Source organism: Girardinichthys multiradiatus, chromosome Y (genome assembly GCF_021462225.1).
Source record: "Girardinichthys multiradiatus isolate DD_20200921_A chromosome Y, DD_fGirMul_XY1, whole genome shotgun sequence".
Lineage (NCBI taxonomy): Eukaryota > Metazoa > Chordata > Actinopteri > Cyprinodontiformes > Goodeidae > Girardinichthys > Girardinichthys multiradiatus.
In genome coordinates this window covers 13,250,454-13,278,173 of record NC_061818.1, presented here as the reverse complement: position 1 = coordinate 13,278,173, position 27,720 = coordinate 13,250,454, and the positions used below count along the sequence as shown (strand labels likewise).

The 27,720-nt window shown below is 41.3% G+C and overlaps 1 protein-coding gene across 1 annotated transcript in view; it reads right to left on the bottom strand.

Annotated features, from left to right (window-relative positions):
• The window catches only part of LOC124864455 (netrin-1-like), a 61,567-nt gene that overhangs the window by 16,435 nt on the left and 17,412 nt on the right, over positions 1-27,720 (bottom strand). The window contains exons 2-3 of the mRNA XM_047359237.1: positions 10,529-10,717; positions 2,437-2,586 (exon numbers count right to left, since the gene is read on the bottom strand). Of these exons, the coding sequence (XP_047215193.1) occupies positions 2,437-2,586; positions 10,529-10,717 (339 nt within the window). The remainder of the gene's footprint in view (positions 1-2,436; positions 2,587-10,528; positions 10,718-27,720) is intronic.

The window sequence follows — 27,720 nt, the reverse complement described above, 5'->3', positions numbered from 1 at the left end:
TGATTGCTCTAGTGAATGTTTTAGAGTGGCTATCAAAATTGCCTCTCAATATCAGAAAAAATTTGTTGCCAGACCTAAAAGGCTTAGTGAGCAAGGCAGCCTAAAACCTAACCAAGTTACACCAGATCAGTCAGAAGGTATAAGCCAAAAGTCCTGAAAACTATTGAGAAAAGGTTGTGGAAGAAAATTCAAAAACAGAAAATATTTTGGTAATCCTAAACAACATAAAGCAGAAAATGTTTATTCTGATTAATTTAAAGCAGTGAGAAAAAACAAACGCCTAAGTGTCTTTTTATACAGTGTGTGTAAATATCTGGTCTTAATTGTATGTGCAACTTTCTGTTGGTCTATCACATAAAATTGCAATAAAATACTTCAAAGTTTGTAACATAACAATAAAAGAGATGTGAAAACATCTGCAAGATGCCATATGTAGTTATTGTTAATGTGCTTAAAATGTTATATCTCTTCTGTAGGTTTTCCCTGTATGTTCCTCTTCCTATACTGACTGTGGTGTCCTGGCAGTGGAGACAGCACATACTGCTGGTCTTGTTAAATTTGTAGCTGGCAGGAAGTTTAGTATCACAAAAATTTAATAACATACCATTAAAAGGAAAAGACATAATCTGTAAAAATAAAATATGAGAAACTAAATACATTCACAGTCTTTGAGAACCTTTTGCCCCCCATTTATATCTTGTTAAATCCCTGTTCTTGGTTACCACACCATGTCCAGTTCCTACAACTGGCTCCTATCAGGAATGTCAACCTTGGTGACAAGGCTGACAATAGCTAGCATGTTCGAGTCCTCCCTGACATCACTGTTATCTTATCTGTTCATGCCAGGCAGCTACTTGATGCTTCCAGCTACAGCAGGTACTAGTGGCCTATCTGTGCTCCTGGGAGGCGCTGGCGTTTATTGCAGAAGGTCTGGAATCTGCAGGCTGCAGATACAGACAATAAACATACAAGTCATCATTCCCTCGGACTGGTTAGGAAGATTTATTATGAGAGGGATTGTTAACGGCACTGCAGGCAAACAAAGCTGTGCTAGTTGAGTCGTAATGATTTGTTTATCTAGACTCATTTTTAAACAGCTAAATATCTATTCAAAGTAATGGCGCTAGGATACAATAATAAGTTGTCATTGTTTTATAGATAACAGGCATGTTTAGATCATGTCTTTGAGTTACTTTGCAGATAATCTTTAACTCACAATATCCAAACTTTGACTTCAGAATTTATACAATCCCTTTTAAAAGTATGTATACCAACTGAATCTTTTCACATTTTGTCACATTCCACCCAAAGCCACTGTGTATTTTATTGGGATTTCTCATGATAGACCAACAAAACGTATTGCATAAATGTGAAGCTGAAAGAAAAAGAATGTCTGTCATAATGTTTGGCAAAAAAAAAAAATTCTGAAAAGTGTGGCCTGCATTTGTATTCACCTTAAGGGAAACACTTTGTAGAACCACCTTTTGCTACAATTACAGCTGCAAGTACTTTAGGTTATGTCTCTACCAGCTTTATAGATTAAAGACTGAACACTTTGCACATTTTTCTTTGAAAAAAAAAACTCAACCTCTGTCAGATTGGATGGAGAGCACCTGTGAACAGCAATTTTCAAGTCTCGTCATCGATTCTCAAATGGATTTAGGTCTGGACTTTGACTAGACCATTCTAACACATGAATGTGCTTTAAAACTGTTTTGTTGTAGCTCTGGCTGTATGTTTATGGTCATTGTCCTGCTGGAAGGTCGTGGCATGGTGGTGGCAGCATAATGTGACCACCATGTTACCGTACTCTTTCCCTTTTTTGGATTAAGCAGTTCCCCTTAAGATGTTCAAAACCTGGGATGTTTAGTGGTTTAAAGATTAACTCAACTTTCTCCCTGGTCTTTCTGCTGTGTTTCTAGGTGTTCATAAAGCTGTTTGTTCTCTAATGTTCTCTAACTAACCTTCAAAACCTTCGAAGGACAGCTGGATTTATACTGAGGTTAAACCACACATAAATTTACTGAAATTTACTAGAGAACCTTCTTTGACAAATTACTTACTATTTGGGGGATTTCAGAAGGACACAGATTCCACTGCTTTAGATGTAGGTGTATCAGAGTAAAGGGGGCTGAATACAAAAGCCCACTACATGTTTCAGATTTGTACAAAACTTTGATAACGTGTATAATTTCCTTTTCACTTAACAATTATGTGTTACATTTGTGTTGGTCTATTAGATAAAATTAGATAAAATACATTAACGTTTGCGGTGGTACACTTTAGAGAAGCGCTGTGAGTGACTGTATAAAGACTTGCTTGGGTATAATCACTGTTTAAATCATTTAACTGGAATACATATAGAAAATCTCGCAGTCATGATTTTGAAGACATATATATAATTTTTTTGTATCTGCGTAAAGGTTAATTGCTTACTTATGCATGGAGCGATGGGGGAACGGCTCTGCTGGTAACCCTTGGCGCAGCGGTTGCAGGTGATCCCCGTCACTCCATCCTTGCAGGGGCACTGGCCTGTTGTCTGGTTGCACGTCTTCCCTGCTGCTCCAACAGGATGGCAGTCGCACGCTACAGCGGGAAAAGGCAAAAACAGTTACAGGAACACCACGCAAGACGGTGCACGACTAAACAACCTTTGACTTGAAAACAAAAACATGAGCAGCTTGCAAAACAAGAACAAAACAAACATTTGCATATGACTATAATGTGCCAGGGCCTTCCTCTGCAGAGTCTAAATATTCATTATAATCTAAGGGTAATCATAGCAATAAAGGTTTGAAGGAAATAATGTACTCTAGCTGTGCTTTCCTTTCAGACCATCCCAGATGGGAAAATGGGCCTTGCACCAGCATATAACCTCAATCCAATTAGGCTGCTTTCCTCCACCCATCACGACTGTAAGATTCTTCATTAGGCTCGCTCTTTAAGGCACGCAGAGGAGTAAATAACTCGATAAATTATAGGGGTTTCACTTTCACCACTAATTGCATCTGGGCGTGTGTCTGATCGTAAGTGTGTAAGCAGTTGTGTGTCCTCTGCGTCATTGTGATCAGACAGGCTGTCTGCTTTTTAGATTGAGTTTCCAGTGTGAAGCTTTTTGGCTTGGAGCTGCCTGCAAACACTGCCTGAATAATGTTTCCCATTAATGGAAGAGTGGAACGCACTTCAAAGTCTGTTTGGGCTGTTAGTTGCGAGGATCACACATTAAATGTGAGAAATATTTTGTCGAGATGTGTGTGTGTATGTGTGTGTGTGTGCGTGCGTGCATGCGTGCGTGCGTGCGTGCGTGCGTGCGTGCGTGCGTGCGTGTGTGTGTGTGTGTGTGTGTGTGTGTGTGTGTGTGTGCGTATGTGTGTGTGTGTGATTGCAAGATTGGTTGCTGCCAAAGTTTTACCATAAAGTCTGTGTTTGAAGTTGAAGCCCAGCCTCACTATTAGTCCCGCATGTATTATAAGTACCAGCCGAGTCATCTCAAAAAACGGGCTTCAAGTGGTCCAGTTGATGCTGGAGGTGCTTTGAGCTGGAATGTCTCCATTAATGTAATGAGATTCTGTTTAAATCTTTCTGTGGGAATGTAGGACGGCTTCACTTGTTTGTCAGGACTGGATTCCTGGAAGTTTCTGGCAAATATAATTGATAAAATCCAGTCCAGTGGTGACATGTTTTAGGTATCGAGTTTATTTTCTTTAACAGAAAACAAAATGTTCTTAATTAAATTATGGGAACAGAAATTTATATGCACAAAAGATTTGAATGAATAAAATGTGGTATTTTAACAAATGTCACTGTCCATTTTGATACTAGTATATATGCATAACTCCTATTTTAATATTATGCTGTTTTTCTTGAAAGTTTCAATTACTTTCTAGGGGTCTGTCAATGTTATTCCTTTTCCACTGATTTGAAGTTCAGTTGTTTCCAATCGTTGTAAATCAAATGTTTTAAAGCTGATTCCTAAAAAGATATTATCGCAAAACTTGGAATACAGTCGATGATCAGCTGAAGGAGATCCATTCTTATGTCCTCTGTCAGGTATTTGCTGCATTTATTTCCTAATTCTTAAAGTCGCCACTTTTAGATTGTTTAAAATCTTTGAATAAAGTGCCAATTTATCACAGAATGAATGCAACATGGGAATGTAGTCTATTTTTCTGAATAGTTAATATGAATAGGAAATATGAACACTTTAAAATGAAAAATCTATAAATTATTCTCTACTTCCCTCAGTTTGAAATTTTTCCTTCTATGGTACTCCAAAAAAAAAACCATTAGCTGCTTTTAAATTATGCTCCTTTCTACTGGACCCCTAGAAAATACAGTGCCTTGCAAAGTATTCATACACCTTAACCTTTTTTTACATTTTTCATGTTTGCTTTGCTATAAAATGAAAGTTTTTCCCATTCTTCATAGGTCACACTCAGTCAGATTAGATGAAGAGTATCTAGGAGCATCAGTTTTCAGGTCTTGCCACAGATTGTCAGTTGGATTTCACCCTGGACTTTGACTGGGCCATTCTAACACATAAAATACATCTTGAATATACATCAAACATCCGAGTCAGTCTCAAGTCTTTTGGTTTTTTAGCTCCATCTATCTTGCCATCAACGCTGACCAGCTTTTCTTGTCTCTGCTGAAGAAAAATATCCCAACAGCCTGACGCTACCATCACCATGTTTCACTATACAGAAGTATGCCCCTTTTCCACTCGCTCATTTTACGCCACGTGGCGCGGCTCCACTCCACTCCATTCCACTCGGTTTCACTATACTTGGTAAGGTACCAGGTGTGTTTCCATTGACCCACTAATGGCTGAAGCTGTGCCTTGAAGCCCCACATTCAACTGTCAGCGTAGTGCACTGTGGGGCTATTAAAATTACTTTGGGACATTGTCACATTAAAGCAATCTGCGTAAAATGACAAAAAATAACTAAATAAATAGAAAATAAAAACATAAATAATCTAAATACCAATAATGTTTGCATTATTGTATATGCAAGAATGTCTTCTATATGTTTTTCCATGTATGAAATGATCCACTGGGATAATTGGGATAATGTGAGGGGGGTGTGACAGGAGAAGCAGAGAGGAGAGATGCTGCTGTCTGGACAGATGAAGCTCCATAGTTTGCCTGAAGAAGTTACAATTTTGGCCTTTATAGGAAAGTTTTTGCCTCAGCCATGGCAATAATGAGGACAAGAACTTTAAAGGACAAAACCGTGGACCTCTGACCACGGTAAAGTTAGTTTTAAGTTGGCTATTGGATATTGGTGCTCTGCGTATTGAGCGGGATCTTCCTCCCGTTTGATCCGATGCAGGTAGCCTGATTACAGGCAGCTGCTCCCTGCCTGCTCCCTCCTCCTGCAGACGCTGGTTTTCTTAATAAATTAGCTATAGCAGTCGATAAATTTCCAAACCAAACACATTGGTTCATGGTGGTATTGCTTTGTGTGTTCCGGGGCAAATGTTTGTACTTCTGATTTTATGTCATCAGCTGATATAAGTAGTTGTTAAATAACCCATCCCCCCTCCCGTTACCTGTGTGTAATTCAGAAAGCTGACATGGTGTTCTTTCTCTTTCATTCTTCAGGCATGGTTTATATTTGTAAAGAGTAAAATTAAATTTTAATTTGACCTGCTTCGGCAAATGTGGTCCTTAATATTATTGTAGTCGCTTTTGACTTTCATGAACTTTTTCCTGCACTAGCTCAGCAAAAACCTTCTAATTTCTCCTGGTCCCATTGCCAATCAGTGAACAGCAGTCTGTTCAGGTTACATTTAGTCCCTACTCAGCTCCAGGGACCAAAAAAGTTGGTACAGGTAAAAACAGTAATAGAAACGCTCACAAAGCGGACCGAGTGGAGTCGAATAGGGCTAAATGGAGCTAGTGGAAAAAGGACATTCATTTTCTGCCACATACCATGTAGGCCAAAAAGGTCAATTTTGGAATCGTCTGACTAGAGAATCTTCTTTTACAAAATTACTGTGTTGCCTCCCTGGCACGTGGCACGTGGCAAACTGCAAACGAGATATCTTGTGGATTTTTATCAAGAATGGTTTTCTTCTTGCCCTACTACTAGTTGACCTGTTGAGAGATTATCCTTCCTGAGCTGTGGATCTTTGAAGCTTCTTTAGAGTTACTAGGGACCCTTTCTCTAAATATTCCTTTCCTTGCCAGGCCTGTCAGTTCAAGCCATGCCTTGTTGTGTTGCAGTTGTTTTATTCTCTTTCATTCTTCAAAAGATGAACTGAACATAGCTCTATGAGATGTTCAAGGTTCAGATATTGTTTTATAACCTAACCCTGCTTTAAACTTCTCCGTCAGAGTAAATGGGACTGAATGCAAATGCACGCCACACTTTTCAGATTTTTTCACATTCTTCAAAATTCTGACACCCATTTACTATTTTCCTTCCTCTTCATAATTATTAAGTACATTTTGTTGGTCTAGGTTATACATTTTTTACAAAACACAGTAAAGGGGAATGAAAGGTTTTCCAAGGCATATTTATACAATGGATGTTTTTTTGGGGGTTTTTTTGCAGTGGAGCTACCTTTTGGTATCCTTCCAGTTTAAAAAAGAAAAATAAATGGCAGGTTGTATTAGTAAAATCAGAGCCCAGAAATAAAAGCGGTATAAAAAAAATCACAGAATATTTAAGGCTGTAGTGTTTTGCCTGCATTGCATCACACTATTCGGTTGGTTAGATTTGGTGGGTTGCCACTGTGCTTGCAGCTGAGGTACTTCAGTAGATCTCACTTTTAGAACCAAATGTTTTGTCAGACTCCCTCACTGTAGCATGTCATGTAAACACGAGCAAAAAAGCTCTATACCAGGCCTTTTTTATGTAAAAGAAAAGTTTTTTTGTGTGTGTAAAAAGAACCACTTTCCCAACACTATTTACTAAAGGAAGATGCACAGCTATTTCAAGATTCATAATGGAAAACTTTTATGTATTTTCGTGCAATTCTTTTCTCTTTTTGATAATTGGAACATTTTGAAAATGTCAAACTGCTTAATTTGAAGCTGCAGTGGAGGGCCCTGAAGAACTAAATGGTTGCTGAGTGCTTTGGGGACTGCAGTGCAATGAACCATGTACCACCCTCATCAGGTGGTGCAGGAATGGGGAATGAAAGCAGGTTTCCTCCTGGCTTTGTTGGCACTGTGCTGTATTTCCTGTCCAACAACAGCAGAATGAGATGGCCAGCTGATTTGAACAATAAATACGGCGATTTTTAACTGATGTCACGAAAGGCCGTTTTTGTCACCTGAGAAGAAAGGCAGCAATCAGACTGTTTGGATTTGATCCCACAGCAATGAGCTGGGTGGCTGGAGAGGTAGGGAAACGTGTTCAGGTTACTGTTTCAGCTGTTTGGAAAAGCCTTCGCAGAGATGTATGGATATCACTGCATAATCAAGCAAAGTAGGAACCTTTGTTAAACTAGCCTGCTTTTAGTGCCAACTCCTCCAAATGGAAATACTCCAAAATGTAACTTGGGAAAATGTTTAGGCTGGCATGGTGAACCTGCGATCCATTTGTCATGTTTTTACGCTAAGTGCAGATGATTTATCAGGCTTGTGTTCACTACAACACCACCACAACTGAACACCGCACTCTGCTTGACTAGGACCTCTAACTGATGGAAAAACATCTGAACGGTCTGCTTTGCATGCCTTTATTTCCATTCCATGTGAGCTGAGAAAAGCAGAATTCAAAGCAAACTGTTGTGGTGTAAAGCAGGAAATATCACGTTGCTGTTTTGGCCAGCAATGTACCAAAGATAAAGGCGCCAGTGGACTGGCATCCTAAAATTCTGTCAGCAGCCAGTCGTAGCTCGGCATTTAGTTTGGCTTAACAAGGTAGTATGTGGATCTATCTAAAATGGCTCATTGCTTCATGTGGTGCAGTAAGAGATTAAAGAGAAAATTAAAATGGCAGCTAAAGGAATGTTTGTGCGCCTTGTTTTTGTTCATCTTATCATTAAATAGACTCCAGTTCGCTATTTTTAGCGAGCCTTGGAAAAGTGAAACCTTTTTACATTTTGTCACGTTGCAACCACAAACCTCAATGTATTTAATTGAGGTTTTATGTGATAGATTCACAAAAAGTAATTGTGAAGTAGAAGAAAAATTACAGGATTTCAAGATGAAAAGTGTAGCATACATTTCCCTACCAGCTTTGTGCATCTAGAGAATCAATACTTTTGCCCAGTCTATTTTGCTTGGATTGAATGGAAAGTGTCTGTGAACAAATTCTTCAAATTTTGTAAAGTTTCTGAAATCAAAAGAAGTTCAAGAGGAGTAATGCTTCTGCAAGCTATTCTACATCCATAGTATTTCATGCATGTATGTTATTGTTTTTCGGCTCATGCAGACACATGGAAAAACATTTAGCATATCACTCGGATATCTTGCTGGTGAGATTCTAACTAGAGGGTCCGAGTGGGAGCAGTTTGTTCGTACTGGGCCCGTTTTTACTCCCAGAGATCCTTCCACACAGAAGGAGTTCAGCTTTTGTCTCCCCACAGTTTAGTTCCTGCCAGCTTGGTCTCAAACCTTGCGTGTGTGCTCACACCTGTGTGTGTGTTTTGTCTTTTTTTTATGCCCTGTACACGTGTGTGTGTGTACTCGCTGAGTGAACAGTAGAGAATGCCGATTAGCGAGCCGTTTCCACTGATCTGCTCAATGGATCGACACCCACCTCTGGCCTGTTTGTTATGCTTGTCTTGTACGGCATTCATGGAGGGCCTCAAATAGGAGTTGCATGGGTCATTTCGCTGACACCATAGCTGAAAAGCGTATGGTCTGCTCTTTCCTAAAGAATTTGATTATTACCTGAACCGTGTCAGCAGTTTGTTTTTCTGTTCTTTAGAAACCATGTGCTAGTCTGTCAAGCTTATATTTACCAGAAAGACTGGCCTGGAGCATATTTCTGCATAATTAACAGTCACTTCTTTTCATTTCTGCAGTTTCTTTTAGCTTTTAAACTTTTTATTGGCTAACATATGCGAATAACTGTATTAGTGAATTATCACCGTGGACTGCACGGTGGCGCAGTTGGTAGCACTGTTGCCTTGCAGCAAGAAGGTCCTGGGTTCGATTCCCGACCGGGGGTCTTTCTGCATGGAGTTTGCATGTTCTCCCTGTGCATGCATGGGTTCTCACCGGGTACTCCGGCTTCCTCCCACAGTCCAAAGACAGGTCTGTTAGGTTAATTGGTCTCTCTAAATTGCCCCTAGGTGTATGAATGAGTGTGTGCATGGTTGTTTGTGTGTTGCCCTGCGATGGACTGGCGACCTGTCCAGGGTGTACCCCGCCTCTCACCCATAGACTGCTGGAGTTAGGCACCAGCTCCCCCGCGACCCACTATGGAATAAGCGGTAGAAAACGACTGACTGACTGACTGAATTATCACATTTTTATGCTGAGAACAGGAATTCCCTAAACATACATTTATAATTAGCACACTTTTAAGACATTGCTGCAAAAAACTACACTGACTACTAGTAACATAGCAACACCTCCAGTTCATTAAACAATGCACGATAAAAACTATTGGGTTCACAAGACAAGACGAGGGAAGATTTTAGCTATATTTTTGGGAACAATTAAAATCCCCCTTCCCTCTTTTTTGTTTTTGCTAATATATCAAACGTTTTGCATACAGCTGCGCAATATATTGAAGCTCCATTGTCATCGCAGCATCAATGAGTGCAATATAATTACAACGGACAGCTTGGATGCCATATTTCATTGCAAATTATATTTTAGGTCTCATTCATTTTTGTGCCGCATGCTAATTACATATTTGGCCAGGTCAACGGACTCCAACTGGCCTTGAGAGTGGTGGAGACAGTGTGACGATAGAATTGAAAGAAAAAAGTAAGAAACATGTTGTTCAATTACACACTTAACTATGCACAAAAACACCCTGGATGAGCTGGTATGGATGATGGATGGATGCATTATATTCCATGCCTTATCTGTCTTGGAGATATTCTGTCAGCACTGTGTCATCTCTGTGTTACGAACAACTCTGTCTCATAGACATGAAGGTGTAGTAGGCTGAAAATTATGATTCCTGCTGAGCAACTGAATTTTTTCTTTTATGGAGACAGACTAAACTTCATCTGAGATCAAGGTCTTGTTAACAGAGCATAGTCTGTATGGCTTGAATGTCAGATGATATTTTACATTAAAATGTGTCATTTCCATCTACCAGTAGAGTCCAAATGTGTAAATATGTCATATTTAAATAAAACGAGATCTTGTTATATGATTGGTTACACTTAAATAAGAGTTGCCATAGTCATTAGTTCACATTTACCCGTTACATGCATCTTCTAGGCCATACAAGACATTTACTTCCACTGGTATGCTGATGATACCCAGTTGATCAGTATTTGTCTGATATCTGTTTTTAGTTTTTTAGCTTTTCTGTGATGCTGTTATTCTTGTGTGCACTTTGGGTTACATTCTTGTTTCAGAAGTGCTATACAAAACATCTGCTACCTTTACAAGCTCTGCGGTGAGAAATGGACTTGGTCATGTCCCTGTAGTAGCCCTCCTTGCAATAGTGACAGTGGCGCCCTGCTGTATTGTGACGACAGTTGAGACAGACCCCGCCACTCCTGCGGCCGGACAGCTTGTACAGCTCCATGTTGAAGCGGCAGCGGCGGGCGTGCAGGTTGCAGTGGCACGCTGGGCAAAGAGTAAAAAGACAGCAAAATACTCCATTAATTTGCGTTTGTGGTACAAAGATACTGATGGATATAGGTGTAAGGTAACGTCCCTGACTAAAAATTGCAACATGTCTCTTTAACGATTTTTAATAACAAAATTTACATGCATAAGTACAAAAAACTGCAGATTTTCTGTATATAAAAAACAAATGTATAAAGGTTGTTATTATTAAGTCTCATAGGTCCCAAAAACTAAACTCTAATTGTGACAAAAAAACCAAAAGACCTGAGTAAATAAAACATTTGGTTTTCTTAAATGCTTTAATTTATTAAGGGCAAAAAGCTTTCCAAACCAACCTGGAGCTTGTTGAAAATATAATTGTCCTTCCACTAGTTTAATTGGAGTTGGAGACATGGAGGACCACCAAGTTAATTTGGTTTAATTTTACTAGCCACTTTCAAGCCTGATTACTCTCAGACCAGTAGAATTCAGAAACAACCTTAATAGTACCTGCCTAACAACATGAAGTACGCTACAAGATCGAAAGAAAAAGATCAAGCTCCTATGTAGAGAAATTCATCAAGATTTTGGGACTCAACTGAACCACGATAAGAGCCATTATCCATAAATCAAGAACACATGAAACAGTGGTGAACTGGAGTTGCTGGAGAACCGAAAGTATTCAAAGAGTGCATCAACAACTCATGCTGGAGGTCACAAACCCAGGACAAAAATAAAAGTACTGCAGGCCTCAGTTGTCTTAGTTAGGTTAAAAATATGCAGGAGGGTTCCAAGGTCAAAACCTCTGCAGACCAAAACAAACACAAACACCCGTTTAAATAAAAACAATAAAGATCTTGATTACTTTTTGGAACATTTTCTGTGGCCTGACAAACAGGATTCTCTCTAAAAAATGTGTGTCTTGTTTAATATGGATAAACAAAGTATTACAATTATTTTTCAGCTTATGTGAAGTGCCTTATGGATGCATTCATGCCACTTGAACGTCAAGTCACAACTACATACTGCATTTTTTTCATTATGATTTTATGTGATAAACAACACAAAGCTGTGCATAATTGTTGGGTGGAAGGAAAATGATATATGGGTTTCAACATTTGTTTATATTTATATTCAGTCTATTTTTAATGTGATACCTATAAATAAAATCCAGTGCAATCAACTGTCTTCACAAGTCACCTAATTAATTAATCCACACGTGTGTAATTTATCTCAGGATAAAAACAACTGTTCTGTAAATAATGCGGAAATGCAAATCGTTATGGTGGTAGGAAACTAACACTGCACATTACTGGTGTGTTTACTTTTCCCATGTTGAAACATGGGGACGGCAGAATCATGCTGAGGGGTGCTTTTCTTCAGCCGGAACAGGGAAGATGGTCAGAGTTAAAGTGAGGATGTATAGAGATAGACACAGGGCTATGCTGGAAGAAAACCAGTTGGACGCGGCAAAAGACTTGAGACTGGGCTGTCCTTCTAGCAGGACATCGACCCCAAACATACAGTCAATGCTACAATAGGACATTTAAGATCAAAGCAAATACTTGTGCTATATGACCCAGTCAAAGTCCAAATGTATATCTTTGACAAGATTTGGCAAATTTCTCCATCCAACCTGACTTAGCTTCAATTAATTTGGAAAGAAAAATCTTCAGTCTCTATTTGTGCAAAGCAAGGACTTGCAGCGATAGGTGCAATCAAAGCGGCAAGAGTAATACAAGGTAGCCTACCACATAAAATCCTGATAAAATACATTTTGCTTGTGTTTGTAAATTAGCAAAATGTGAAAAACCTTCAAGGTGAATAAATATTTTTTTGCAAAGTTCACAATGATAAGGCAACGTCTTTCCTAAACATTCATGAAGAAAATGCAAATTTTACCACAAAATAATACATCCTGTAGTCAAATACAGAATCTACTGAAAGCTGGGGATCTAAAATCACATCAGAATCAGAATCAGAAAAGCTTTATTGCCAAGTACGTTTTTGGACATACAAGGAATTTGTTTTGGCGTAGTCGGTGCAATACAATACAAATTAAACAGTACAAACATATCTACAATATAATATAATATAAGTGCACAGTTTTAAGTGAGTGAGAGTAAATATAGAGCAGTATAAGATGCAAGAGCAATACAACAGTGCAGGTGATCATTGTGCAAGTAAAGCAGTGCAAGTAAGCAGGAGTCCAAGCTGAGCGTTAATGTAACGCATAGAGTTACAGGTTACAGGTGTCCTGTCAGCAAAAAAAGGGGGGGTGTGGGGGAAAGGGGGAATGTCAGGGTGGTTTCCGGGCTTTGTTAACCAGGCTGGTGGCAGATGGGAAAAAACTGTTCTTGTGGCGTGAGGTTTTGGTCCGGATGGACCGCAGCCTCCTGCCAGAGGGGAGAGTCTCAAATAGTCTGTGACCGGGGTGGGAGGGATCAGCCAGAATCTTCCCTGCCCGCTTCAGGGTCCTGGAGGTGTACAGTTCCTGGAGCGACAGTAGACTGCAGCCAATCACCTTCTCAGCAGACCGAATGACACGCTGCAGTCTGCCCTTATCCTTGGCTGTAGCAGCGGCGTACCAGATGGTGATGGAGGAGGTGAGGATGGACTCAATGATGGCTGTGTAGAAGTGCACCATCATAGTCTTTGGCAGGTTGAATTTCTTCAGCTGCCGCAGGAAGAACATCCTCTGCTGGGCTTTCTTGATGAGGGAGCTGATGTTTGGCTCCCACTTGAGATCCTGGGAGATGATGGTTCCCAGGAAGCGGAAAGATTCCACAGTGTCAATTGTGGAGTCACAGAGGGTGATGGGGGCAGGTGGGGCTGGGTTCTGCCTGAAGTTCACAACCATCTCCACTGTCTTTAGAGCGTTGAGCTCAAGGCTGTTCTGGCTGCACCAGTCCAACAGATGGTCCACTTCCCATCTGTACGCGGACTCGTCACCATCAGAGATGAGTCCGATCAGGGTGGTGTCGTCCGCAAACTTCAGAAGCTTGACAGACTGGTGACTGGAGGTGCAGCTGTTGGTGTACAGGGAGAAGAGCAGAGGAGAGAGAACACAGCCTTGGGGGGAACCGGTGCTGATGGTCAGGGAGTCAGAGACATGCTTCCCCAGCCTCACGCGCTGCTTCCTGTCAGACAGGAAGTCAGTGATCCACCTGCAGGTGGAGTCGGGCACACTCAGCTGGGAGAGCTTCTCCTGGAGCAGAGCTGGGACGATGGTGTTGAAGGCAGAGCTGAAATCCACAAACAGGATCCTGGCATAGGTTCCTGTGGAGTCCAGGTGCCGGAGGATGAAGTGAAGGGCTAGGTTGACTGCATCATCTACAGACCTGTTGGCTCTGTAGGCAAACTGCAGGGGGTCCAGGAGGGGGTCGGTGATGTCTTTTAGGTGTGAGAGCACAAGGCGCTCAAAGGACTTCATCACCACAGAGGTCAGGGCGACGGGTCTGAAGTCATTAAGCCCTGTGGTCCTTGGCTTCTTGGGAACAGGGACGATGGTGGAGGACTTGAAGCAGGCTGGCACATGACATGTCTCCAGTGAGGTGTTAAAAATGTCTGTGAAGACTGGAGACAGCTGATCAGCGCAGTGCTTCAGGCTGGCTGGTGAGACAGAACCAGCAGCTTTCCGGGGGTTCTGTCTCCTGAAGAGTTTGTTGACGTCCCTCTCCTGGATGGAAAGAGCCGTCCTCGGCGTGGGTAGGGGGCTGGTGGGGGTTGGAGGTGCCAAGGCCCCTCTTGAGGTTGGGGAGGTGGGGGTGGTGGATTGTGGCTGCAGCTGTTGGGGGGCGTCGTGGGAGATGGTTGCAGGACTGTCCCTTTGTCTTTCAAAGCGGCAGTAGAACTCGTTCAGGTCGTTGGCGAGGCGTCGGTCGTTGATGGAGTGGGGGGCTTTCGGCTTGTAGTTGGTGATTTGCTTGAGCCCTTTCCAGACAGACGCAGAGTCGTTGGCTGAGAACTGGATTTGGAGCTTCTCAGAGTACAGTCGTTTGGCCTCTTTCACTGCCTTGCCAAACTTGTACTTGGCCTCTCTGTATATGTCTTTGTCCCCACTCCTGAAGGCCTCTTCCTTATCCAGTCTTAACCTTCTGAGTTTAGCTGTGAACCAGGGTTTGTCGTTGTTGTAACTCACCCTGGTGCATGATGGTACACAGCTGTCCTCACAGAAGCTGATGTAGGAAGTCACAGCCTCTGTGTACTCGTCCAGACTGTTGGTAGTAGTCCTGAACACATCCCAGTCTGTACAGCCTAAACACGCCTGGAGATTCTCCACAGCCTCACTGCTCCACTTCCTTGACGTCCTCACAACAGGTTTGCAGAGCTTTAGTTTCTGCCTGTATGCAGGAATCAGGTGGACCATGATGTGGTCGGATTGGCCCAGTGCAGCACGTGGGACGGCGTGATAAGCATCTCTGATGGTGGTGTAACAGTGATCCAGAATGTTGTCCTCTCTGGTCGGACATTTTATAAACTGTCTGTATTTGGGAAGTTCGTGGGTCAGATTACCTTTGTTAAAGTCACCAGCGACGATTACTAAGGAGTCCGGGTTGGTCCGCTCCACACTCAGTATCTGGTCGGCGAGCATGCGCTGTGCGACCTGCACGTTAGCTTGCGGTGGGATGTAAACACCGACCAGGATGAACGAAGCGAACCAGGATGATTCTACATTCAGTAGTTAGACAGATATCAGGATTCCAAAAATGCCCTGATGTCCAAAAATTTATCATCAAAACAAGAGCTTAGCTTGTGTAGCTTTAAAGCCACAACCTTCTTTCCAATCTTGGCTTAGCATTCTGCTCTTGAACAACCATACGAATCTAATAGAAAATGTAAAACTGTATTCCTAATAGAAAATACATTATATGTGAGAACTTATTTGTACGGCTTTTATATCAGTGGTTTTCATCCTTTCCCAAAAGGCTTACTTTCTTACCTACCAAGGTGCCTGAGAGTCCACAGCTCACACCCTTATGAACAAAGGCCAAAACAACAACCTGTTATTTTTGGGTTCTTTACTGGTACTAGATAATTTCTTTGCCTTGCCAATTTTTCACTCATCAGGATTCAGCTTCAAACAAGGTGGGTTGATCTAAGCGGAGATTTTCTAAGGTGTTTATGACGAAACATGCGAAAATGTCAAACTATCAAAAAAAAAAAAATAATAATACACTGGTATTCTATGCTCTGCATACAAATGACATAAAAATGCCAAATGATTTTAAATGGCTTTTTTCTATCATGACCAAATTAGGGAGAGAATTGAATTTTTATGGCTTTTACAAAACCAGGCAGTTCTGTCACAAAGCAGTAACCCTCTTTCTTTGAAAACACCTGTTTTTTACGGCTAAATGTTAGGAGCAAGTTCTCTGATTCTTCGCCCTAAGCTAAGAGCCCACTGCCACCTGACGCACGTCTCCCCCACAGTAAATAGTTTGATCACACATCACTGCAGCAGCTGTGATTTTCATGAGGGCAAAGACAACAAAGAGCTTGGGTAACAAGTTTTCCAGATGATGACTCACTTTACAGGTTTCCGGACCGCTTTTGATGATTTCAGAAGAAAATGTAAACAGTACAAAAAAGCAACTGTAGCTGAACAGAGAGATTTTTATCTCTCACATACTAGATAATGTTTGTGCGTGGGCCTCCTACACTCTAACTGTGGTGTCACATAAATATGGAAACCATGAAACATTGAGCCAAAACATAATGGCTCCAAGTTTCTCTTTAATCAAGCTACAATGGTGGTGGTGATTTTTTTCCCTTTCTGATGAGAGGAGGATCTTGGGAAACTGGAATTTGTTTCTTCAGTAAATATATTGACAATACATTTCCTTATAAAATAACTACTTGAAAATGTTTGTTTTCATTTTAATCTATACCTGCTTCCACATTGTTTCCTTTCGAGCGATGTAGTATGCTATTGTTTTGAAAAACACCTGCTACATGGGTCTAAAGGTGAGGAAATTTAAGAGATTTTGATGAACATAAAGTCCTCTCATTGTGTTTGACCTATCAATCACTTTTGAGCCGCTCTCAGTGTAAAAAGTAAATTTATCCTGAGATCAATGGGGTAGAGTTTACAGTGTCCTGCTGCATCATGACAGGATAGTTACTTTTTATTTTTATTTTGTTTTCCATATTAAAGGCCCAACTTACTATTTGGACATTTCAATGATCTATGAGTGCCCCCAAGTGGTCAGACAATTATTAGCCAAGTAAATGGTTTCACTTTCAGTTTTAACCAGGTGAATGAATCATTTGAAAAGCATACTGTGCATGTAAGTGATGTCATTGTTGGGTCATTACTGTGATATTTGAGTTGCAGTTGCGCTGATTCAGAAGCAGTTGCGCATATGTGTATTATGCATAATGTGTGACCGCTGGAGCTCTCTCTAAAAAATCTGCGGCATGCTGTTTTATCTAATGACCAATTTATGTATGCTACAGTGTTAAATGCAGAGATTATGGTGTTTCTCTCTCTTCCCTTAGCAAAAGTGATGGCATAAACTGAATGTATTTTGGTTCACATGCAGCCTAGTGATAGGTATGACAATGATTCGATTTCCAAGAAGCGGGTATTCCTAAGACGGACACCAAAAGATATTTGCTAACACAAGTGCGGGCATAATGACTGAAGCAATCTGTTACAGGGAGTTGCTGGAATGTCTGACAGTGAGATATGCATCATAGCTGTATTTCCAGCACTAGGCCACTTTGTAGGAGTGTATTAGGCCAGATGATTTGAGCCATTACTTACGTGAGGGCACACCTGTCCATCTTGTAAAGCATGTGATACCTGTGTCCAGATGACCTGAGCAGATTTCAGGTGGTTCTATTGACTCCCTGTTCTCTATATTGACAATCAGATCATGTTGTGGTCAACCTTAGGCAACCAGAACAGATATGCTTGCTTACCCCAAAATGCCATTGCTACCAATGTACCACGAAGAGTGTGCACCCCAAATGTTGAGGAGCTGTTTAATACGACCGCAGCCTCTTGCAAACCCAAACCATACATATAAACTCCTCTAAGATGTTTAATGTCTGATGACTCTCATTCATTGTTTTGTCTGATTGTTGGATGCTTGGGCAACAGCCTGCAACACTTTTCATGATGCCACCACTTATACCCTTGGGAGACTTTCTACATGTGTCACTTGCATAGCTATCATTGCTGTACATGTATTCCAAATTATGTCCAATCCAACTATTTTATCTGATTCTTATGTGTACAGTGCACAATATCTATATAACTTTACACAAACGTTCTGTCAGGACCTTTGAATGAAAAACTTGATGTTACTGTAAATTTGTAAAACAAGATAACTTCAAATGGGTAAAATGCAATGGTAGCATGCAATATGAAATCACGTCACCAATAGCAAAAGAAAATGTGGAGATACAAACTCTTTATCATTCTTTATCATTTATTTTCTGTCATCATTAGGGTAGTTTTTTGGGTGTTTGGCTCGGTTCTGGAATCAGAAACACTGCCTGACTTTAGCTGCAAACCAGAAACAAAACTAAGTTCCTCCTATACCCTGAATGTATGAATCAATAACCTTTTAAAAACTCTTTAAAAGCACTGAAGTTGTCACCAAGGTTGTAGGTGAGACACCTCACTCTTGCAGTTGGAAATAAAGCTTGCAGCGTTCTGTTGTACACTATTTTAACTGATAAGATAATTCCTCGTGTGATATGGGTTTACGAGGAAATGCTTGCTTTATATTTCTGTGGCAGCCTAAGGGAACATCAACAATTACAGTAATCTGCACCTACAGTTAGTCTCAACGTCTGTGTGGCCCTTGAAAACAAATGAACAGTCTTAATAATTTGGTGCTGGATTCTAAGTGCATGTCAGGAGCTGGGAATGTCTATTTTAATTTCTCCCGATGCTCCCTTAAGCTCCACAGTGGTTACAAGTTTCCTAAGCATCCCATGGTTCCAAGTCTGCAGAAGGTCCTCTACGCTCCGTGGCTGACCTGCCTCAATACATATACTCCCTTATTGTCATTGTTCTCCACTGGTTCCTCCTGAAATCTACCCTGAAAACTACACTGCATATTACCCTGTCAACTCTCCACTCCTGTCAGGCGTGGTGTGACGGAGGACCCCAGTATGCAGACGGACAGGTAGTGTAACTGTGGTGAATAAAGGATTTAATAAATAAAACTCACTTCAGTAGGTGTTGGCAAAAACAGGCATGGGCAAGCAGACAAGACTGGCTTGGCATGAACGGCATGAACTGAATGATAACAGGGTGACGTGATCCATAATGTTGCCGCGAGGAGTAAACAGAACAGATGTGTATATATGGAGCGTAAACCAGGTGAAACAAGGAAACAGATTACAAGATGCAGGTGGACTAAATGAAGCTGATTGGGTTGACAGAGGCAGGGAGAAACAAAATGTAACTGGGCAAAACAGAAATCTAAGAACATAATTAAACCTAAGAAACATAACTGTAACAGAACATGAACCTGAAATCACTAGGAACTGAAAACATCCACAAGCAAACAAACCTGAACAACTACAGCACCACCTCTAAAACAGAAAGAGATTTCAAAACTCAACTATGAGAACAAAAAATTAGAAAAACCCAAAACCAAACCCAAACTCCCCTAAATCATAACAATTCCATGTCCTGAGCCGACACCTGCATGTATTTTTGTCCTGCCAATGTTTGTAAGTTTACCTGTTTTCATTTATTAAATTGATTCATCTGCTCGTCATGCTGCTCCCTTCGCTCTTTGCTGCACTTTGGTCCTACAACAACCTCACCTACCATGACACACATTGCCTACCCAGGAGGCCATCCAACTCAAACTGATTGGGTGAGAATAATGAGATCAGCTGTGTTCTGGCTCTGACGGAGCAAATGTGAAAACAGCCAAGTGCCCTTAAAAAAATCTTATTAATTCATTTCATCAATTTACCCAGAGAAGTTCAGGGATAGCATCAGCCCACAGACATAATAATTCATACACAATCCAACGATACTTCATTAATATTTTGATTGGACATAGAGATGCACTGAGACATTGGCTGTCCATGACCAGTGACCAGCAAGTCTAAAACTCAAAAAAATATATATTTTCTGACAGTTATTGTGTCATATATAAGTCCTGTATCAGTGAGATGTTAAACAAATTAAGTCAGACGTGTACGAAGCTATTTAAAAATAAACAGTTTTTTTTTATGAGACATGTTTGTCCCTAGAGCCAGCCTAAGCATCCGGGGATCGGGCCGTTGAGGTCTCCACCTTCGTCCGCCACCCAATCCTCTTTGCACCGGTCCCTCACGGTTCCCCCTGCAGGTGGTGGGCCCACTGGAGGATGGCCTCGCGTCTCTCGTTCGGGCTTGGCCCGGCCGGGTCCCGCGAGGAGCAACCCGGCCACCAGGCGCTCTCCGACGAGTCCCGACCCCAGGCCTGGCTCCAGGGTGGGACCCTGGCTCCGCCGTACCGGGCGACGTCACGTGCCTCGATATTGTGTTCTTCATGAGGGGTTCTTGAACCATTCTTTGTCTGACCCATCACCTAGAACCTGTTTGCCATGGGAGACCCTACCAGGGGCATTTAGGCCCCAGACAACATAGCCTCTAGGATCATTTGAGCACTCAAACCCCTCCACCACGTTAAGGTGACGGTTCAAGGAGGGGATCACGGATACAAGCGGCTGAAATGAGCTTCCTCCGTAGGGTGGCCGGGCACTCCCTTAGAGATAGGGTGAGGAGCTCGGCCATCCGGGAGGGGCTCGGAGTAGAGCCGCTGCTCCTCCACATCGAGAGGAGCCAGTTGAGGTGGCTCGGGCATCTATACCGGATGCCTCCTGGACGCCTTCCTCGGGAGGTGTTCCAGGCACGTCCCACCGGGAGGAGGCCCAGGGGACGGCCCAGGACACGCTGGAGGGACTATGTCTCTCGGCTGGCCTGGGAACGCCTTGGGCTCCCCTGGAGGAACTGGAGGAGGTGTCTGGAGAGAGGGACGTCTGGGCGTCTCTGCTGAGTCTGCTGCCCCCGCGACCCGGTCCTGGATAAGCGGAAGACGACGAACGAACGAACGAACATGTTTGTGTTTTATTTTGTCTTTGAGAGACCAAGACTTTTAGCAGACACCAGGAAGGCTAAATAGAGTGCAGCGTAGTTGCTCTCTTTTATCCTTTTTGAGCTTTCAATTTTTGTCTCTCCCAGAACATACTGGAATTGGAAATGTTGGCTTTTTGGAAATCTCAGATTTAAAGTAAGAATTTACATTCTCAAGGAAATACACACAAGGGCTGATGTTTCAATACTACTAGCCATGCTAATTGCTAACATGAGATGATGAAGACAGTCGAATTGTATTTTTCTCATCGGGTGCCATTCAGTTGCTGCCAGCATGTTGCTTAGCTGTTCACGAGCTTAGCAGTTTTTTTTTTTCAATTCCAAATGTAATAGTTTATTCTATAAGCTTGACATCCTACGTCCTTGACTGAGACTCTTATTTTGAAGAGAAAATGGAAGTAGTTCTTGAGTGGCCCCATTGCTGGAGTCCACAAAAAAGACCGTCCATCAGCCAGCACTGGGTTACGAAAGCACTTAAGAAGCCTTAACTCTTTGCAAAGTGTTTATCTGGTAATAAAAAAATAAATAAAAATACGGCTGCAAAAAAGATGGAAAAACTTTGGGAGCACTGTGAGCTGTGAGATCACTGTGATTGGCTAACTATCAGCTGCTAATGACCCTAAAGTTAGCATAGCTTCAGAGCTTACTTCTAGGACTAAATTAAATGATTATTTCATAATTTTTCAATGCATACAATTTTGATCCTCTCTAGGTTAAAATGTCAATATAATATATAATCTATAATTGTTTTAGATTGATCAAACCTAAACCAGATCATTCTACACTGAACAGCAATTCTTTAAAACCTGTTTGAGATTATAAATCTTTTTTCTATTTGCAAAACACAAAAAGCGCAGATTAAAAGGTTTTTTTTGACAACAGTACCACATGTCGAACCTGGACTGAATTATTCTACACTGATTACAAATTCGGCTGCATGGTAGAGCAGTGGTTAACACTGTTGCCTTGGAGCAAGAAGGTCCTGGATTTGAATCTCAGCCATACATCTTTTTGCATGTAATTTACACATTCTTGCCATGCATGTGTCTGTGCTATCTGAGTTTGCCCCCTTCTTCAAGTCCAAATGTGGCTGTTAGAGGATACCTGTCCAGGGTGTACCCCACCCCCCCAAACCCTTCCCCTATAAATAGGCTTAGACAATGGATGGGTGATTGAAGTTTGTCACTCGTAATCCTCACATTATTTGTAAAAGCACAACTTGATATTTCTTAGTTTGCAAAAAAAAAAAAACATCACTAAAATCTCCTGAGTCCTACATCATGTATCCCCTCTTCTTATGGGTTTATACCCCTGGTATATACCGATCCAATATGCTTTAGCCATTTGTTCTGCTAAAACTAGAAGGTAAACCAGAATTATGCTAAATATTGGCATCATTAGCAGTTTGCTTAAAGAAGAATAGTTTTTTACACTTAGATTCATTAAGATGAGGCATTTTACAGGTAAATAATCTTGGGTGTAAACTGTCATGGTGTCATATCTACTGTTTCTTGTTGACAAAGGCTCCTACTTTAGAATTTCCAGTTACTTCCTGTGTTGGAATAATCAAACTTTTTGCTGCAATTGCCATTTACGAGTAGATGTTTGTACGACTGTCGTGCTGTGAGGTCTAATAAAGATGCCCCCATGCTGGCAACCATTCTAGTCTAATTACAGACTACTCACTTGTTGATTAATAGCTAAAAAATGTGTGTCATGCCTTTCACTCATGACAATTTGCCTTTGGTCTGTCTGCAAACAGCATGCCTCAGTGTGCAAATTAGTCTCAATGCTGACTTGCAGGCTAAGTCCCGCCATGCAGAGGGGGCTGATGTCATGGTGGTGGTGGTGGTGGTGGGACAGGGGGTTGTTCCCTGTCTTTACGAGCGCAGCTCTGTGATCTCTGGTTTGGGATCAATTAGTTGAGCAATCAGCCCGCCCTCAGCTTTTGTGTGAGTAACTGCTTGTAAACAGTTCGGTTGCCTGGCGAACGGGGAATGCACTGGCTCAACATATACAGCCACCCAATTCAGGACTGGCTGAAGTACCTCTCTGGGCTGCTTCTCATCCCCATGGATGTCATTAGGTAATGCAAACTGACATCAGCCTATACACAGGGCAATTAGCAAGAGCAATGTAAGATTAGCTTTGCAATAATCTGTTAGTTAAGTTGTTAGAGGGGTTCCCGACAGGAACAGTAGTTTTCTTTACCAGGCTTTAAAGTAGATCTGCAAACACTCTACTAGCTGTGCAGTCTAATAAATTCTGTTGGCTCTGACAATGATACTTAATATGTGATGGCTTCATGCATGTTAGGTATGTGAGAGAACTGAAATAATAGAAATCACATTATCTACACTGTCTATGAGTCCAATCTGCTCTAAATTATGATTCTTTCAACATGCAGAAACAAAAGCCCTGACAGTTTCTGGAGGCTACATCGTGTAATTGTGCAATCTGTGGTGACCGGAGTTATTCACTTTCCTCTTGAAGCAGCCACTGATAGACGCTGCCAATGATAACACGCCTTCTTTTATGAATAATAATGCATAATGGGCAGCATATCTCAGCCCATTTATCCTCATGCAGCAGGGTTGGAAGACATCCAAGGTAGTGGGCGTAATCCTCGTCTAGTTTGCTGGAAAGGATGCATCAAGCCCCCTTGAGATCTTTGCTACACGTCAGCCATTTTCTACCAACACTTTCGTCTTCGTTTGATATTGTAAAGTTGCTAATTAAAGCTGAAGTCTTATAATAGAAGCTTAAGATTTACGGGGCCTTAAAAAGTATACATAATCCTTGAAATGTTTTACTTTTTGTCACATTAAACTACAAACTTGAATGTATTTTGTTGTAATTTTTTGTGCATAAAGTGAAAAAAACATTAGGAATTCGTTAGGGCATGTCTCTACCAGCTTTACATGTCTAGAGACTGAAATGTAAACAAACAGGGCCATTCTCTGCCACCACTACATAAAATATAATCCAACTGAAATCTTTCAGAAGTGACCTAATTCACAAATACAGTGTGTAGTTTAATCTCGGTATCAATATACAGTAGCTGCTCTGTTTTTTAAAGAACAGACTGTGCAAGCAGAGCATTAACTAGAGAAGCAGCCATGAGGCCAGTGGTAACTCTGGAGGAGCTGCAGACATCCACACCTCAGATGCAGATTATTTCAACAAAATTTAGTTGTGTACATGAATATGGTCTTTAGAAGAGTGGCTAACAGAACACGATTGCAGAGAGACAGACATAAAAGTCTCGTTCTCTAGTTTGTCACAAGCTATGCAGGAGAAACAGCAAGTGCAGAGAAAGGTTTTCAAGTCAGATGAGACCAAAATTAAACTTTTTATCGTATTTACAAAGCAATATGTAAGGCAGAAAACTACCACTACACATCACCCTAAACACACATCTGCAGTTTGAAAGATGATGGTGACAGCATAATGCTGCAGGGATGCTCTTCATCAGCAGAGACTGGCAATCTGCTTGGATTTCATTAGAAGATAGTTAGAGCTAAATACAGGGCAATGCTGGAAGGGCACAATTTAGAGGGTGCAAAAATAAGACCAGTTGGGGGATAACCTTTGGCAAGACAAGAAAACTGATGAGCCAAGAGTGTGCAGAGCAGTAATCAAAGCAAAAGGTGGCTACTTTGAAGAACCTAGAATATAAGACATATTTTCAGTTGTTTCACACTTTTTTGTTCAGTATATAATTCCACATGTGTTAATTTATAGTTTTGATGCCTTCAGTGTGAAGCTACAATATTCATAGTCATGAAAATAAAGAAAATTCTTTGAATGAGGTGTGTCCAAACTTTTGGTCTGTACTGTATATACATTTTTTGTTTATTAAAAAATTCCTTGTATCACCTCTTTAGCTTCACGTCTACAAAGTCACCAGTCGCATTTCTTACTGGAGTTTACATGCTGTCCTCATAGTTGAGTCTGTGCATGTATGGCTGTCTTGAGGATCTATGTTAACTACTCAGGGCTGACTGTGTCATATCTACAATGGTTTGTGTACAGGCTGCATGCAGGCTGTGTTTGTGTGCTGTGTTCTCTCTGTGCAGGGTGTGACTAGCAGATGGTGCAGCACAGGTGTTGCTCATCTGAGAGCAATCAGCTGGTAACAGCTAGACCTCTGCTTCTCTGCAGTCCTGCTTCGAAGCTTTTTTTCTGATCTCCTTGTTTTTCTTTCCCTGCCTTGCAGATCACCCTTCGCTGTAGGAAGTCATGGAACTTGTCTGGTCTCCGTTTTCACATTCAGAGGAGTTTGGGAGCTCCAGCCTTGACACCTCAGCCCTGAACCTCCTCTCTGCTTTCAACTCCAAGCCCAGCTTCTCAGGAGTCACCTGAGAACCACCCGTCAACCTGCCTATCCCCCCTCCAACGTTAAAACTCTCCAACCATAGTGGAGTTTCTTGGAGGAGAAGAAACAAAGCACTTCATCCTCCAAAAACTGTTCACAGCCTGTCAGCCTCAAGCCACTGTGGAGAAGGACTTATTTTCCCCCGGTCTTGCCAAGAACCCAACGCCGTTAAGTCAGCATCTAAAAGAACACATTCACAGTTTCTCCGTTTCCACCCAGAGTCTTTACCAGCTTCTGTCTTTCTCCTTCAGCTCCAGCCCTGGTTCCAGTCTGACCTTTTTCCGTGTTTCTAAATAAACTGTTAAAACGCTGTCTTTGTCCTTGTGGTTGTGTATCTCAGACTCTAAGAAAACCCCATTATGACATACTGAGCTTCTTACTAAACAGAACTGAGCAAAAAATGGATGAAATGGTGATTCCTCTCTTTGTTTATATATTTGCTGTTCCATTGTTGCTGCTCTATTTCCCCCTGTAGCTAATGTATTTATCCTTTAACAAAGGATAAATACAGAGCAGGAAAAGCAAAACAACAAATATTGTCCACTTGTAAAAAAAAACCCATTACTGACCAGATTTAAAGGCACCACTGGTAAAGCCTTATTTTTTAACAACTTCATGATTCCATGCACTCTAAGGCTCCCAGGGCCTTTGGAAGAGAAACACCCCCATAGTGTCGCACATCGTCCACCATACTTAACACATGGCATAAAATGCTTTATCATATATCAATCCTTTGTTTCATACCAAATGGTAGAAAGGAAAATAATTTTTTTTTGGTTTACTCCCAAACAACCGTTTAGCATGTAGATAGCATCTAATGGTTGTTATAGAGACTTGGTGACACAAGACGCCACTCTTTGCATGTGTCTCACAGTGGGCTTTGCTTACTCTGAGTGGTAGCAAGATAAATAAAGGTCCTCACCAGCCTTGTAGCAAGTGGCTCTTTGTGTCACATCATATTATAACCCTAGGAAACAGGACATCATGCATTAATTAAGTTCCAAATAACTCTGATCAACTTGAAAAAGTGAAACATTAAATAAACCTGACATTGCATGAAGGCTGTCTAAATTAACTGGGGCCAGAGTGGACATTATTCCCCAAACAAAAATAGAACACTTCCAGGTCCAGGCAGCACCTCAGTGTTGGGCTGAAGTCCAGATCCCCTCCCCAGAGAAAGGGTTAGAAAGGTTGTTTTAGCAATCTGGCATGCGGCAGCTACCCGGTGTTCTCTCCTGCAAAGGGAGTTAGGGAGAGTGAGGCAGGAAGCCACCAGGTTGTAAATCATAAAGCTGAAGTGACACGCCGTCTTAGTTGCAGCATGTTTATTGTGGTTTTCTCCCTTTTTCTCCAAAGGTCTATTTGTAAATGTCCACATTCCCAACTCAAAAATCATCTCTCCCCCGTGCTTTGAACTTCAACATCATTTTTACTTTTTACTTCAGCTGTTTCCAGAAGAAACTGCAATGCAACAGTTTTTAATTTAAAAACTGATGTGTAATCAAGTCACATCATGTTATGACGGACATCTTTACAGAGCCTCACTTCTGCACCCATAGTCGCCCCATTTTCTGCAGAAAAAAAACAACAATTCAACAAATAAATGGTTTATTGTTGTTTTATTAAAAGAAAGGAAGCTTATTACTTATATATTAGCATGTATTTCTCACAAAGTTTTGTCTGGTTGCTAGATGGCTGCCAGGACATGGTCCTGAGTTGAAGAAGAAAAGGCTTGGTTTCTTCTTGAAGCACTCAAAGATGCAGACAGCAACTATTTAAAGTTTGAGGCCAAGTAGTTATGAGTAAAATAAATAACGCAAAAGATTAATCAAGGCAGCCAGCACAACAGCATTCAGTTAAATCCATGGATTTAACTCTGAACTATTTTAAGAAAAAAAAAAAACAGATGCTGTTGTTTCTTTTTACTAGGCACAGGTTAAATTCCTGGATAACCCAAAGTTCAGTCCACATAATGGAACATTTACTCACATTTTCAGAACATTTGCATCACAATCACTGTTAAGAAACTGTAAAACGCCAGGATAGCTGACTTGCAGTTCAGTGTACAAAATCGCTCCTATCAGATTTAGAATCTGTAGCCCTCAAACATATCAGATACACTAAACTGGGCCTTAACGATGCTATCTTTATGTTACTGTGCAAAAATTTCATGTGAACCTGTTCAGTATAGAATATTTGCCCTAAAACTGTCTTAGTGCTGCCCTCTTTGGGTTGAACGGTGACTACCCTGCGGTAGTCTAAGAACAGTGGCTACCGCAGTTGAATTTTCCTATTGGTTCAAACATTCAGAGGGGGGGGAACCCTCCATCTCAAAGACATATTTGTTGTGAAACTACCAGCCCTCCATGTGTCAATTTACCAAATTAAGCTAGCTGCCACTTTCGCCCGCTTAACCCCTCTGCCCATCCCCGCACTTGGCACTGGGGGCAGAGTTATTATTTTATATGGGGTTTAGTTCCACTTTAAAAAGTTACTATGTTTAATAGTCACAAATACCTATGGAAAC